Raw genomic sequence first — 13,179 nt, 5'->3', positions numbered from 1 at the left:
CTCTAGCCAAGGAAGCTTACTTCTTGCTCACCTTTAGGCAGCAGGCCAAAAACCATTTTATTCCCATGTGTCTCCTCTAATTTAACTGAATTTTTACTGCTGCTGGGTTTTTTGGTTTTTTTGCTGTTTATTGCAGTTTTATGGTTTTTAAAATTATAGTGCTGTGAATATAGTGCCTTGGATAATTACCTGAAAAGGCAGGAAACAAATTTATCAAAAGCAAGTAGTTCTAAGTATGAATCTTCTGCTCTTTTTAACATGGTAACTCTTACATTATTATTATTATTATTATTATTATTATTATTATTATTGATTTGATTTCTATACCGCCCTTCCAAAAATGGTTCAGGGCGGTTTACACAGAGAAATAATAAATAAATAAGATGGCTCCCTGTCCCCAAAGGGCTCACATTCTAAAAAGAAACACAAGATAGACACCAGCAACAGTCACTGGAAGTACTGTGCTGGGGGTGGATGGGGCAGTTACTCTTCCCCTGCTAAATAAAGAGAATCACCACGGTAAAAGGTGCCTCTTTGCCCAGTTAGCAGGGGCAAACTGGGACCCCTTTGGACAAACTTTGGACCCCTTCCTATATGTTGCTGCCTGCTTGACGAGGACATCTGAGGGGGCCCTGCTCCGGGTGCCGACAATGAGGGAGGTCCGGCTGTCGTGCACTCGGGACAGGGCCTTCTCTGTTGCTGCTCCTAGACTCTGGAATGCTCTCCCAGTGGCCATTCGTTCCTCGGACTCCATCACAGCTTTTAGAAAGCTTTTAAAGACTTGGCTTTTTACCCAGGCTTTTACATAATCGTTTTTTACTGCTGCTTTTATGTGTTTTTATCTGTTGTCTTGTTTTTATGCTTGTTTTTAGCTTGATGTTTTTACTGCTTTTTATTGTATGTTTTAATTTTTGTAAACCGCCTTGGGGTTTTCTTTTAACGAAAGGCGGTATAGAAATGTAAAAATAAAAATAAATAAATAAATGTGTTGAATTTGTTTCGTACCTATCAGCACATGGGTTACAAAGGGGTGTTGCCTGGGGGGGTGCCATCTTGAAATACCATGACGGAATAGAGTCCCATTGGATCCCTTCCCATATGTTGTGAATTTGATTTGGATGGGATATAAACATAAATTATGGGGGGAGGCACACAGATGTAGTGATTTCATCAACCTTCTTCCCTTTGGAAAGCAGGCCAAACAAACAGTGTCTCATGGTTTCCGTTTGAAGCAATGGGTGTTGTAGGTGTCTGTCAAGTTAATCTTCTCTGCAATATTAGAGGTTTTTCTTAGGAATTCAGGTGACTTATTCTGTTGTATATTCATCTCTCTACCAGAGTCTCTCTCTTTTTAAGCAGTGTTTTATATCTCAATACTATATGTAATTACATGTATCTTGCCACATCTTAATGTAATGTCTTAGAATCAAGGTATTAGGTGCTGGGATGCAGAATTTAGATACTTTAATCAGTACAGCATTATGCATATAATCATGCCCACACATTCCTAGCTATATTTAAAGACTGTTTATTGCAATTATACAGTTTCCTGACTTCTAATTTGCTATTGCTTCAACATTGTTTCTAGGGTAAATTAGTATTCTAGATGTATCATTCCATAATATTCTACATCGTATGTTCTTAAATCAATTTCAAACATTGTTTGCCATTTGCATTCAGGTTCAGTAGCTGATCACTCTGATTTCATATGTTACACTCATCTTTCACAGTAGAAACTCAGAGCAATAATCACCAAAGTTATTTTTAAAAAATCTGACCAGTACTGTAATGTAAAAGATTTTACAGAGCATATATATTCACTCATTCAAACTGCTCTTGAAAGGTCAGCATGAAAATGGGCAATTCTACATGCTATGTCTGTCACAGGAAACCAACTAAAACAGCTTCCTTGTGATGACTTCTCTGCATGGTGAAAGCATAGCACATGAATCAGTTTGCCATGCCACATGGATGTTTACATTGTATGAATAGTTTATACTATTACCTTTCAAAAATTATCATTTCACTTTAAAAGAATTCTGGAAATTGATGAGGCAAGATTCTGCTATGCAGAACCCATGCTAATTCTTCTGCAACTCTTGTTCTTCTGGGTACTTAATAATTCTAGCCTTAATTAGGTTGTCTATCAAGTGAAGCTGACATATATGTAATTTCAACGCAGCTAATTTTTCATGGCTCTACTATTTCTCCCATCCAGTTTCCATGTTTGACTAAAATGAGGAAAACAACTGACTTCCACAGTGGTTTTATATAGATTCAGGACATCTGATAATAATTGACCTTTCTAAGTGACAAAGGGGCAACAATAAAACTTATTCTCCAATCACAAAAACTGATGTGCAGCGAACTATCTGATGTGCAAAACTGATGTGCAGCGAACTATAAAACTGATGTGCAGCGAACTATCATGACACCTGTGAATCCTACCAAGTGGACCCAATCCCCCATAACCTATAGGGAAGAATGGGAGAAACAAGCAGTTATTTAAAAACAATATGGTACTTCCTTGAGAGGAAGATGATTATCCCATTTCCAAATCTGCCCTAACACATTGATCAGGAACATGGAAACCTGTGGTGTGGACATGCCCTAAAGTTCCTATTCTTTTGGGAAAGCTGCAACCTTTAATTGTTTACTTGGTTTGATTACTCAATTAAAAACCTCTTAAATCAACTAAAATACACTCCTAGTTAATCAGGCAACACAATAGTTGTTTTAGAAAACCTACTTAATTTTTAAAATTTGCAACCACTGCAGATGACAGACAGCATCTTAGCATTTCACTCTCACATAGTAAGGCAGTGATTGTCACTATTTTTCAAGTGGGGGGCCACTTGGCAAAAAACTTTCCATGTGAGAACCATTTCCCACTGTGCTGACCTCCATGAAGAACTGTGATTTTCTCAGTGCTGGGAGGACCCTTTAAGAGAGATGGAGCCCTCTCTTGGGAAGGGCTACACTTCCCAACACTCTGTGCATGCTTTCCAAGATGGTGCAGAGGCTCATGAAAGCTCTGTTTTCCTTAAAGGAGCCTCCTGACACTGTGCAAAATACAACACTGTACAGCGAGAACAGTTTCCTCCACATGGTGCCAAAGTATTTAGCTTTGGCTGAATCTTATCACAGGCCCAATAAACAGTCAAGAGGCCATACTTAGGGTTAATGGGGGCTGCCACTGGTCCCTGGGCCTTACAATAAAGAACACTGTCGTATGGAAGATTTCTTCTAGGATGGTGCTTGCTGCCATATATATATATACAGACCTATTTTTTTTTTAAAAAGGAATAAATTTCTGTTGAGCCCCCCTACATTGTTTTACAAATCAGCAACTGTATACAGCTTTATTCGGTTACCTAAAACTCATTTGATGAAATTATTAAGACTGTAATCTTTAGCAAGCTTACTAGAGAGAGAAAGGCACAGCTCAGTGGAACATACTTAGCATTTGCTCAAAACATGCACAGGATGGCATTTTTTCCTTACCAGGTGACATCCAGCTTTAGAATTTCTTTTAGGGTATGTATCTCATTTTACTTTTCTTCAAAACTTGTACGTTAGTGTTGCCAGGAATTTCCCCAGGGTGTTTTTCACAGGGCTTTTAGCTCGCATCTCCTCTGGAATGAGGTGTGTGCATTCACATATCAGCCAGATTTACCCTGAAGTCCCTGCGAGCACCCCACACATGATATGGGTTTTTCATTGTGCATTAGAGTGCAGCCTGATTTATATCCAGGATTTAAAAACCAAATCTTTGCATCAGTTTTTTTGGGGGGGCAACTTTGAACTTGCAGTAAAGCCTCACATAAAGCTTGCTATGCACTAGTGGAGGGAGGCCAGAGGCACCCCGTGTCCAGCAGCGGCAGCCTCCCCTCACCCTGCCCCCTACATTTGATGTCAGATGTGGGTGGTAAGCCATGCCCTCCGCATCTGATGTCAGATGCGGGGGCGTGATCTAGTTCCCGAACAGGGCAACATGGCCGTGTTCAGGAGCTAGACTGGGGCCAGTGTTATGTCTGCCTTTAAGGCAGGAAGAGCTGCTCATGGCCACGCTGACCATTTAACTCCTGAATGGGGCTGCATGGAACCGTTCAGGAGCTAAACCACGCCCCCCGCATCTGATGTTAGGCGCGGGGGCATGTCGGGGCTGTGAGGCATGGCCCCTGAGGGGTGGCGGCCCAGGTTCTTTAAAACCTGTGGCCCAATAGTGGCTATGCCCCTGCTGCTATGCGAAAAAACACCCTGGTAGGGCTTCTATGACAGTTGACTGAGAAGCAGAAATTCATTAGGCAAAGCTTTCCAGATGCCTACATTGCCTGCTGAATCTCTGCATGCCACACAGCTGCTAAAAACAACAAGGCAGGAGTCCTGGCAGTGCTGGGATTTCAGGGGTCCAGATTATCCTATCTTTTTAGTTGCTGTTTTAGAAGGCTACAGGAGGACAATTTAGGCTGAAATTAGGGGAAACCGGGCTGGTGGAAGGTCCCCTAGCTTTCCCTGCCATAATTCAAGCACCACCAAGTCCTGCTCAGGAAAAAAGAAAAGTTAACAGCCTTCTCCTTAAGCAGCCCAGTACCCAGAAGGAGTATCTTCCCTGCTTCCGCGGCGCTGGAATGTAGACACTAGAGACCCCATTTCATGGCTCTGATTTGTGAGCATTTGGTCTGGCAGTCCTGAAGGTAGAGCGAGTTGGGAAGAGCAGCAGATCCCGCAAAGACGAGGGAAATCCATCCAGCTTGATGGCCAGAGCCTTTCCTAGAGGCTGGGGATGGAGCAACACCACAGGCAGGCAACAGATAGTTCCTAGGTGGGGAGGGGCATGGAAATCCCGCAGGATCCCCTCAGTCCTCCAGACTGCTCGCGAAGACGGAGGGAGCTTCCGTCTCTCCTGCTGCCTGTATTTGCGCGCCAACCAAAGCGGCAAGAGGGAAGTCCCCCCGCCAGCCAGCCAGCCAGCCAGCCGGGGAAGCGCCCTGTGGGTGGACGGTTCGTTGGCCCAGTCGCCCGAGCACAGCCTGCCGCCTCCTTCCACCACGACGAGCCGATCTTGGCTGTCTGGTAGCCGAAGCAGTAGCTTGAAGCCCGCGTATCTGCTGGGGTTTGGAATGGACACGGAGGGTCTGCTGCTGCTGCTGGGCGCCGCGCTGCCCTTTTGCGGGGGGGAAGGACGGAGGGAGGACTAGGTCTCTGGCTGGTCTGGAGCAACGCAGCCGTGCTGCCGCCTCTGATCTCTCCGCCCCGCCCGGCTCTTTCCATGGGATTAAAAACAGGGCTGTGAAGCCAGCCGCGTGGATCGTAGTAGCTCGCCTTCTGCCTCTCTTGGAGCAAACCATGCGGGATCTAGCTATCGAGATCGGGATACGAGTCCTGCTCTTCGGTGTCTTCGTGTAAGTATCCGACGCCCCTCTGCCTACCCACCACCTGCTCTCGCTCTCTTCCAGACCGACTACAAAGCGGACAGGTGGGAGGCTCACCCCCGCCTTCTGTTGCAGGGTTCAGGAATAGCTGGGAAGTGACTTAAGGGTTGCGGTCGATGACCTTTGGGTGCTGCTGCTGGCTCCGGAATCTCGGGCGGAGGGAGGGGCTACAGTCGCGTTTCTTACTTGTAAATGAGTTCAGGTACCTGCAGTGCTTAAATCCTAAAAAAAAAAAAAGACTCTCAAACCCTTCTAGAAGTTTGTCTATCTATGACATTTTTATCCCGCTCTCCTTCTATGTAACTCAGAGCGTGAGAACTGCTTGGGGTTGCTTGGTATGGAGAGAAACGCACTTTGCATATGCTCAGAGGAACTTTCCCCAGTTTCACTTGCACGTGTTCTAGAGCTAACTGCGGGCATTGAAAAAGCTTGGGAGGTACGAGACTCACTCCGGTAGGATTGCACTGGATATGTTTAAATCATTAGGAGAGGAGAGGAGAGACTGGAGAGTTTAAATCATTAGGGGTGTACCTATACTTGCAAAACATAAAATAAAAATTTAAAAAACTTCCCCTTTAGTACCAGTGACTTTTGAGCCCATGATCAAAAATCTGCCATTGGTTTCCCCACATATGGGGAAAGTCTTTTGGAAATGGGGTTTCTCATGACCCTGAATAATTTTTAGGCTTAATGGAACATGTTACCAGGGATGCTAAAGAGTCCTTAATTATTTGATTAAATATGTACCAGAATGGTTTAGATGTAAACTGAGTGCCCTTTCTAGTCCTAAATCTTTTAGCCTTTTTCTGTTTGTTTAACTTGTTGGTTCCCTGTAGTAGCCTACCCATCTTTATGGACTTGCCTTTCGTTCCTCCTCCTCCTCCTCCTCCCGACTTTTTCATTTCTTCACTGTTGTAACTTTTAACCAGAAAGAATCTTCTCCTGGCATGTTTGCTTCAGTTGCACCCACCCCCCTTCCTTCCTTCTCCCTCTGGTCCTTCTCTTCATTTGATCAATTGAATGATATTATGGAAATTCTGACTGGAGTGGGACTTGGGACTCGCTGGTTTCTCCTTCCTTCTGTGCCCAGGCTCTGCTGAATAGTTTCGTCCTGCCGTGTGCTGGAAGCTGACCATGGATGATGGGGAGAAAAATGACTGTCCTTTGGGGGAAAGAAGATGTGTGTGTTTGACTGCTGCATTCAGAGTCTCCCTGCATCACTGCTGCTTTTTAATTGGCTGAAGCTCTTGTTTTAGTGCTGCATTTTATAATTGTGCATGTATGCAGGGTAATTGCCGTCCATTGCAGGGGTTTAGCTAGGGGAGAGGGGGTCTATGTTCACCCCTCTTCCTGGGGCCCCTTGGAGTGAGGGAGATAATGCAGAAAATAGGGAGGGGTAGAACTGAGGGGCCTCCAGGAGCTGGGGCCCCGAGTTCTTTGAACCCATATGCTCAATTATCGTGTTTGGCTATAATTTAAACACCCCTCATCCAGTGTTTGGCTTTTATAAGACACGTTGTGGTTTGAAAGTAGCAGAAAACTCTTACCGATTCTCACCTTAAACACACACCACATGTATGCAAGGATTTTGCTCTTTTTCCTTGTTACATAACACACACACGAATGGTGCAGGATCAACTTGCTAAGCCTAAAAAAGGAAATGTCATGTATGTTGGTTTAAGGATAGTATGGTGTGTGTCTTAGTTTTTTGCTGCATTTTCTGCAGCAAAATCCTCTTTCCCCTTTCTCTCTTGGAAAAGGCAAGCCACCTTTTTTTTACTGAAAGATATAGCATTTGTTTCCTATACAGAATACATGTACCTCTCATGTCCTAGCCTTGAAATGCAACTTAACAGCTGGAATCCATCATGTCTGGGATTCCCTTTCCAGGAAACTGCAGTGTGGGCCAAGCATTCGAAAGGCCTGTATTCAGCACAGACAAGTAAAAGAGTAACATGAATCTCTTTCAGTAACTTCAGGTGGATTTTTTTTTAGTTGTGGAAGTACACTGGAACTGCAGTACAACCTTAAGCTACGCAAAGAAACTCAAAAACTTTTATGGCTGTATTTTTCATGGTCTTACTCCAATTGCATGCAGATATTTAAATTTTACTTTGCCAGGCTCTTAATGCTATTCTATTAATGTGTAATTAATAGAAGATTATACAGGTGGCCCTTGTTATTTGTGGTGGTTGCGTTCTTGCCTATATGTGCAAATACGGAAAGCAAGAAGAATGAAACATTGATTCAATGGGAATTGGGTTCCTTGAGCTTAAAAAAAGGTCCCAGAAAGTAGAAAAAATGGGAATAAAGCATAGTACCTTGCTCTCCAGAAAGACCCTCCCCACACACAAACTGGCAAATCCTCCACATTTTCTGAGATTTTTTTGGAAAATTATTGGGAAAATTTGTTTTGGGGAAAAAGAGTCACAAAATGCTGCGTGCATTTTCCATGCTGCAAAATGGTGGCTGGAAATGATATCAGAAATAATTTCTGGCCACCCAGGAACCATGGATAGGGATGTGCACGGAACCGGCGGAGGCTGGTTCGGAGGCGGGATGTGACAACTTTAAGGGTGGGAGAGTGCTCTTACCCCTCCCTCCACTTTCCTGCCGGCACTCGCTTGAAAACCAGTCTGGCAGGGCGGCAGTGTACCTCCCTGCCACCCCGTTTGCTCTTTGAAATGGAAGTAGATAGGAGTAGCTCGTGCGTGTGCGCACTTCGGTGCATGCACGCCCACCCCCGCCTTCGAACCGCCAGTGTTCTAACCTGTTTGGAGGCCCATAAAAGGACCTCCGAAGAGTTTCATGCACATCCCTAACCATGGATAGCTGAATTTTGCCTATTTTTAAAAACCGCATATAAAGAAACTGAGCCCCTGTATTGAAACCGTGGATACACAAAACTGCCTGTGTCAGGACCATGAATGAGGGCCACCTGTATACAATTTGATGTGATAAGCTTTTAATTAAATATAGTTTACCTTGACTGTGTTCATTTTCAAGCTGCTTAAGCTCTGGAAGATTTGCTGCATAGAGTTGTGACTTATTCTCCATGATTTAGATGTGACTGCCAGTGGCTGACATCCAGACTAGTTGCTGAGGGGTACTACTCAGGAGTTGTTCTAAAGGGCTGCTTAACCATCAAGAATTAATAAATAGTCTGATCATTACAGGTAGGGTATGAATAACAAAAAGGTGGAAAGAAACTGAAGGCCCTCTCTTTGAGGTGTGGTTCAGCAGATTTTTGGAGATATTATATTTGGTTAAGCTCATTCATTTGGTCAGGTTCCCTGAGAGGAGAAGATGGAAAAGATAAGAATCTTCTATTGAAACCACATTTTTACATATTTGAATAGATATAGCAATCAAATGTGATAGCAGATTATCTGTAACAGTTGTCTGTATGTTTGTTTCTTACTTTGGTTGTGTGAAGATAATTCCACTTTATTGTGTCAAATCCTATGTAACTATTTTCTTTGCATTTAGAAAAAAAATCATAGTCAGGATTCATAAGGGAGCCCAATTAGACATGCATTCCCACAATGTTCCTGATGCAAGACTAGGCATGCACTTTGTTGTGTGTGTCTATTGGGTCTGACATCTGTATCGGCACCAGAGGTGGCAAGATGAACACCTGCATCAGTTACACACATGGGCCTTCCTTACTGAACCAGGGAGGAATTATTCATGTTGGGACGCAAGACAAGGAAGGCAGATCTTCTTTAGATCTAGGAGCCAACCCCCAAAACTAAGCGCCAGATCATGGATACTTGGCAAAATTAATTAGTGACATGCATTGAGAATAGGGAGGGTAAATAGACTTCTCTTTATCCCCTTTACAAGTTACATCCTTAGAACAGGACTTTTTGGGACAAATAAAGTTTTTATTAATTAAGTTTACTTCTAAATATTCTATTCTAGGCGCCATGGTTAAATTTCCAGGCACCATGGCTTCCTGGTGCCTAGGATTTGTCAAGCCCTTAAGGAGGCTATGTGGAGGGGAGTATTTGGAAAGAAAGCATAGTTGCAATCCTGTTGAGGTGGAATATTAGGACTTGCTTCCATCTGTTGAAGACAATGGTGTAAAGTCAGCTTAAAACACTTTAGCTTGTAGAGTAGGCTGGCAACTAAGAACAACTTGTGGTACCTTGTGTTGCCTGCTGGGGAATATGCTCCTGTTAATCTTGGGAGTGATGCTACAGGGGATTGGAAGATGGCAAGATCATTTCTGCATTAAAGTCACTGGTGTAGGGAAAACCAACTGTTCTTCCAAAGACACTCCCTGTTGGGCACAACAGCACTGACTGAACAGGGAATGCATGCAGCAGTCCCTAGGTAGATGTCCCCTTACCACAGTTAGAGAACTTAGCAACTGCCTTATGCTGAGTCAAACCACCCGTTAATCTAGGTCAGTTTTGGCTGCCTTGAATGGCAGAATCTCTCCAAGGGTTCAGCCAGGGTTTTTCCCCAGCCCTACCACCTAATGGTGCAGCAGGGAAGTAACTTGCCTAGGGAGTAAGAGGTTGCTGGTTCAAATCCCCTCTGGTATGTTTCCCAGACTATGGGAAACACCTATATCAGGCAGCAGTGATATAGGAAGATGCTGAAAGGTATCATCTCATACTACTTGGGAGATGGCAATGGTAAACCCCTCATGTATTCTACCAAAGAAAACCACATGGCTCTGTGGTCGCCAGGAGTCAACACCGACTCAATGGCACAATATCTTTTTTTACCTGCAGATCCTAGAGGATTACAGTACATGGGGCCTTCTGCATGCAAAACATACACTCTACCACTAAGCTATGGACCCCATCCCTATTATTCTTGATGTTTGAGGGTGGTAGTTATTCCAGCTATTTAATTGGGATTTTAAGGGTGTGACCTTGTTAACATCCCATATAACAATGCTATCCTATTTGGACCAAGTGAAGAAGAGATGCTTATCTCTTGTTTAGCTTGATTGCTTTCTAATGAGCACTGATGGTCATCTGAGATTTCTGGAACTAACTGAAGGTGTTTTGCTTAATGGATCTGAATAACTAGAAGATGTTACTGGATCTGAATAACTAGAAGATGTTAATGGATCTGAATAACTAGAAGATGTTTCTTCAATGAGCATTGATTGTTAGAGGCTACTCAGCTGAGACACTACCCACATATTTGGCTGTGGGCTGGAAAAGCTTGGAGCTGCAAACTAGCCAGTTACTTTTGCTGCTGGTTGGGGGGCGGGGGGAAGGGCCCCAAGGGAGGAATGTTTGTGTGTTGGAGAACGGATGATGCCCACATACTCTGCCATATTCTGGATGTATATTTCTTAAAAGACAATTATCACAAAAACTCCATGGCCAACATCCAGCTCAGTGTTACACAGATGTGATGTTGCACCCTTCAAAGGCATAGTCGGGGCTGTGCAACAGTGAGTGCTTCTGCAAGTTTTCCCATTCAGGATGAAGGAAATGGGGAAACTTGCTTTCTGGATGAACTTGTTCTGGGTGGAATTTAAGAGCACTGTTTAATTATGGGAGGAGCTTGGGAATGGACATGGCATTCCCTGCCATATTGTATTTCTAAAACATATTGTGAATATAGGAAGCTGCCTAATACTAGGTAAGCCCATTGGTTTATCTAGCTCAGTGTCTGCACTGACTGGCAGCAGCGCTCCAAGGTTGGAGTTGTTCTCAACCCTATCAGAAGATGCCAGGGATTGAACCTGGGACCTTCTGCTTACAAAGTAGGTGGTATACTACTGTGCTATGGTACATTCACCAACACATATTTTCTTAGCTGAATCAGACCTCAGGAAGCCGTTTTTCCCTTTTGCTATGTTTTATGATAAATGAATCATGCTTGATAAATATGACATCCTCATGTTAAGGCAATTAGTGAGTTGCTCCATAAAAATCGTGCCATTAAGTTTGGTGAAGCCAATAAAATATAAAACAGCATCAGAATTCGTACTTGTGTCTTCTCATTACTGAAATGACACACCACTAGGAATAGATTCAGGCAATATGCTTTTGATAATTACAATATATGATGTGAGAGCTTGGTTGTTAGTTGGTTTGTGATAATACAGTCAAACACAGACAGGGTTGTATTCACGAGAAATGATTTCATTGGTACTAATGCAGGTGGGTAATATGATTTTCATGTGTTAAGCACCATGGGGACTAGTCAACAATTTGTGCTAGTGTGATGCATTGTGTTATAAATCTCTTCTATGCTGTACACTGTACTAGGAGTGTGTGCATGTGGTGGTGGGGGGGGGAGGGAGCACAGTTTCTACCTCTTTCTTTGAAGAGCTAGTTTAGCATAGTGACTAAGAAACTCAGTTATGATCCAGAAAACCCTGGTTCAAATATTTCATTCATTTATGAGGGGGCCTTAAGTCTTAGTTCCTTTCCTCATCTGCAGTATGGGAATAACAATATTAACTTGCTTATGGCGTGTTGTAAAGGATTACTGAGATAGCATATGGAATGTGCTTTGATGACTCAAAGTAGGGATGTGCAGAACTGGTTTGATTGTGAACTGGACCACCGCAAACTGGGCCAGTTCAAACAGTTTGATCATAAACCTCTTTGAACCTGTTCAAGTTGGTTTATCAAACTGACTGGCCCAGCTGAACGGTTTGACCAAACCAGTTCACATACCTGTGGTTAGGTCCAAATTTGGACCGAACTGTGCCAACTGGTCCATGCACACCCCTAACTCAAAGTGCAATATAAATGGCAGACATTACTAATAAGAAGACTTGGTCCCTTCAAGTGTAGCTTTCTTATTAGTTTACTCTTTATTGTGTGGCAGATCATAGTTGTTTTAGGCCTGCAGTGCCTTTCACAGACTTTTCTGTGTCTTCAGAGTTTCACAGTAATCTGTTTTGCAAGCAGCTGCTTGAACTTAAAGAAACAAACAAAACATCTGTGCCTGTAGTTTGCTGGCCCACCACTGCCTACTTCTTTGCCTGCCTGGAGCCGCTGCCTTCTCCCCCTGCCCGCAGCCGCCTTCTCTCTCTTCTCCACCCGCCCCCATCTTCTTCTTTTTCGATGCCCGCCCCTGCCGGGCAGCCATCCAGCTGACAGTCTCACCCGTCCACCGGTCGTGGCCGCCTCCTGCCCATAGTTTTCTTCAGCCGGCCAGTGGGCCGGCTGCTGCCGCCACCATATTCTTCCTCTCGCCTGTCCCCATTGCTGTCGGCAGCTGCTTGCGAACTCTCGCGAGAGCTGCCATACATGGGATTAGCGACAGGTATGTCTAAGAGAAATATATATAAAGATAATCATCCCCCCGCACCTCAGGGCATTGGGAATGACTTGATTCTTATAACCATGATACCCATAGGAGTGATTGTACATCAGAAGTGTGATAACTCTACAAATGCAATAAAGAGCTCAAAGGGGATAGAGCAGGCCTGCTCAAGTTGGGCCCTCCTGCAGATGTTGGCCTACAACTCCCATAATCCCTGGCTATTGGCCATTATGGCTGGGCATTATGGAAGTTGTAGTCCAAAAACAGCTGGAGGGCCAAAGTTGAGCAGGCCTGGGGTAGAGTAAAAGATCTTAAAGGAAACATGAGGGAGATGATCATAGGGGACATGCTGGGTTGGTGTAAGTGTTCCTACTAGTGCCACCTCCCCTAGTATGCCTCCTCTTGCCATCAATGGATAACACAGTAATTCTTATTCCAGGCATATTTGCTATGTGAACAGGTGCTATTCCCTCTGGTCAAGAGCTCTAAA

The 13,179-nt window shown here is 43.9% G+C and overlaps 1 protein-coding gene across 2 annotated transcripts in view; it reads left to right on the top strand.

The window, feature by feature from the left end:
* The first annotated feature begins 4,685 nt into the window (after nt 1–4,685).
* PLPP4 (phospholipid phosphatase 4) overlaps nt 4,686–13,179 on the top strand; it is a 186,487-nt gene continuing 177,993 nt past the window's right edge. The window contains exon 1 of one of the 2 annotated variants that reach the window (XM_053310184.1): nt 4,686–5,405. In XM_053310184.1, coding sequence (XP_053166159.1) covers nt 5,350–5,405 — 56 coding nt within the window. In that variant the 5' untranslated portion in view covers nt 4,686–5,349. The remainder of the gene's footprint in view (nt 5,406–13,179) is intronic. The other variant, XM_053310179.1, reaches the window with a different exon arrangement.

Source organism: Hemicordylus capensis, chromosome 3, assembly GCF_027244095.1.
Source record: "Hemicordylus capensis ecotype Gifberg chromosome 3, rHemCap1.1.pri, whole genome shotgun sequence".
Lineage (NCBI taxonomy): Eukaryota > Metazoa > Chordata > Lepidosauria > Squamata > Cordylidae > Hemicordylus > Hemicordylus capensis.
Note: the sequence above shows the minus strand (reverse complement) of the source record. Positions and strands in the feature narration are given on the sequence as shown.